The sequence below is a fragment of the Salvelinus sp. IW2-2015 genome, unplaced genomic scaffold (assembly GCF_002910315.2).
Source record: "Salvelinus sp. IW2-2015 unplaced genomic scaffold, ASM291031v2 Un_scaffold2098, whole genome shotgun sequence".
Taxonomy (NCBI): domain Eukaryota; kingdom Metazoa; phylum Chordata; class Actinopteri; order Salmoniformes; family Salmonidae; genus Salvelinus; species Salvelinus sp. IW2-2015.
In genome coordinates, this window is record NW_019943436.1 from 115,320 (window position 1) to 117,611 (window position 2,292).

The 2,292-nt window shown below is 47.0% G+C and overlaps 1 protein-coding gene across 1 annotated transcript in view; it reads right to left on the bottom strand.

Moving 5' to 3' along the window:
• The window catches only part of LOC112072946 (uncharacterized), a 71,319-nt gene that overhangs the window by 35,018 nt on the left and 34,009 nt on the right, over positions 1 to 2,292 (bottom strand). Inside the window, exons 7-8 of the mRNA XM_024140323.2 lie at positions 2,121 to 2,287; positions 1,804 to 1,809 (exon numbers count right to left, since the gene is read on the bottom strand). Of these exons, the coding sequence (XP_023996091.2) occupies positions 1,804 to 1,809; positions 2,121 to 2,287 (173 nt within the window). The remainder of the gene's footprint in view (positions 1 to 1,803; positions 1,810 to 2,120; positions 2,288 to 2,292) is intronic.

Below are 2,292 nucleotides of genomic sequence, written 5' to 3' on the forward strand. Positions count from 1 at the left end.
TTCCATTCTCTCCCTTTCTTTATCACGCAAATGGCTAGACCACTGTTTTTCTGATTCTATGGGTCGCTCTCGTGTGTCCCTAAGTTAGCGGGGAATATTCGTTCTCAATTTTTTGCTTTTCTTCCGTTTTCTTGCTTGGTGGTTTCTCTATTTTACCTTCCAACGTTTTGTGTTCGCCTCTTCTCCTAATCTCGCCCCTCTCTCTCCTTTCTTTCTCCCGTAGCCCGCCATCTCATTCTAACTTAACCTCCCCTCTCGTTCAGACAGCCCTGTCGTCGAATCCAACCTCTTCCCCTCTCTTCAGCTACTTCTAACCTTTCTCAACCCTCCCCCTCAACACTTCTCCTCTCTCTATTACGCAGCCCCCCCAATCATATCTGATACGTATTCTTCTCCTCGGCTTCTTTTCTCCCTTTTCTCACAACACGTACCCTCTTCACCTCTTCTAACCCCCCGCCTATCTCCCTTCTCCTCCTCTCTCGCCTTCATAAACTCTCTCTCCCTTCTCCCCCTCTCTCGTTCCCCTTCTAAACCCCTCTCCCTTCTGAAACCCTTCTCACCGTCCTTCTGTCCCCCATCCAAAATTCCTCTCTTAATACTAAAGTTTCCTTCTAAATCGGGCTCTCTCGCCTCTTCTAAAAAACCCTCTCTCCCTTCTCCTCCTGCTCTAAAGATCAGGACCCACCAGTTCTCAGCATGTGCTAACAAATTGCAAAAGGGTTTTCTAATAAGCTCTCTTCCTCTCTCTCTCGCTCTCTCTCTCTTCTCTCTCCTCTCCTCTCCTCTCCTCTCCTCCGCTCTCCCTCTCCTCTCCCTTTTCATCGAGTACTTTATAAGTATGGGGAAGACGGACGGACGTGTGTGTTGTGAAGTTGTACTGTAAAACCAGTCTATTTTTGTTTGTTTCAGTGAAGTGGTTTGAGTGTGTTAAGATCTTAATATCACTACATGGGCTTTCTGAATTGGGTGTAATGTCTCTACAAAAATTAAATAGAGGACCACACAAAAACTTTAATTAAAAAAGCTAATTTAAGAAAATCAAAAAAGATATAACAATATCCCCTGCTAACTTAATTTGAGCACAGTAGCTCGGCACCCTACAAAACATCTAGCCATGCTGTAAATAAATGTAGAGTAATGTAGCTGTTGGTTAACTGAATGTAGACTACATTACATTCCCACAGAAACAAATGATTCCCTGGGAAGCCCAGTCAGACGTCTACACAGCTAGCCTCACCGCAGAAGCGTGTGGCTTCAAACCAAAACGTGCTTTGCACTACTATAGGCAACACTGAAACTCAGCTCCTGTAACATTGTACCGTTAAAACATTAACCATACGGAGCTGCTCTATTTCATGTCATGTCACAATTGACAAGAGGTCTACAGTATGTGCCTGTCAAAGACAATCCATTCTCTCACTTTCTCTGACAAAGTGACAAAGACACCCTTCGCTTTTTCTGTATTTTTTTATTTTTTTTACACATGACATCCTCACGTCCCAGAGTGCATTGCAGTGGCTGGTCCCCATCTCCTCATGTGAGATTATTTGAATAAAGGATGAACAGGGTCGGGAAGACAGGAGGAGGAAGGGTAGGGGGGAAGAGAAGTTAGAGGGGGGTCTGCCCTGGCATTATTTCTTATGAATTTTAAACTAACACTGAGCAGCTTAGCGAAATCAGAATGAATGAAATTCATTAGCTGAGCCTGGTGACAGTAAGTAACGTGGCGGAAGGCTGAGGCTGAGGCTGGAGCAGGCAGTGGTATTAAAGCCATACACTTCAATAAAGGGCTGTCACTCCAACCTTGGCCTGGAGCAAAAGAGGGAAGAGAGTAAGAGAGGAGAGGAGGAGGGGGTGTCATGACAGGTTGGACACCTGAAGGCCTAAAGTCACAGAGGAGGAGGAGGAGGAGGGAGAGAGGAAAGAGGGACTTCTCCTCCCTCTCCTGTCATATGCTACACTGTGGAAGGGTGGGTGACCTACTGCTAACCATAGCACAATGCAAAGTACTCTAAGGGCTCACAATAGGCCCTATATAAATGAGTTGTTCTAATTGTAGAAGCAACATAAACGTAGTACCAATGTTATAGTAGATGGGACCTGTGCCTGGGGCCTGGGACCTGTGGCCTGAGACCTGTGCCTGTGGCCTGGGACCTGTGCCTGTGGCCTAGGACCTGTGCCTGTGGCCTAGGACCTGGGACCTGTGCCTGTGGCCTGGGACATGTGCCTGTGGCCTGGGACATGTGCCTGTGGCCTGGGACATGTGCCTGTGGCCTGGGACATGTGCCTGTG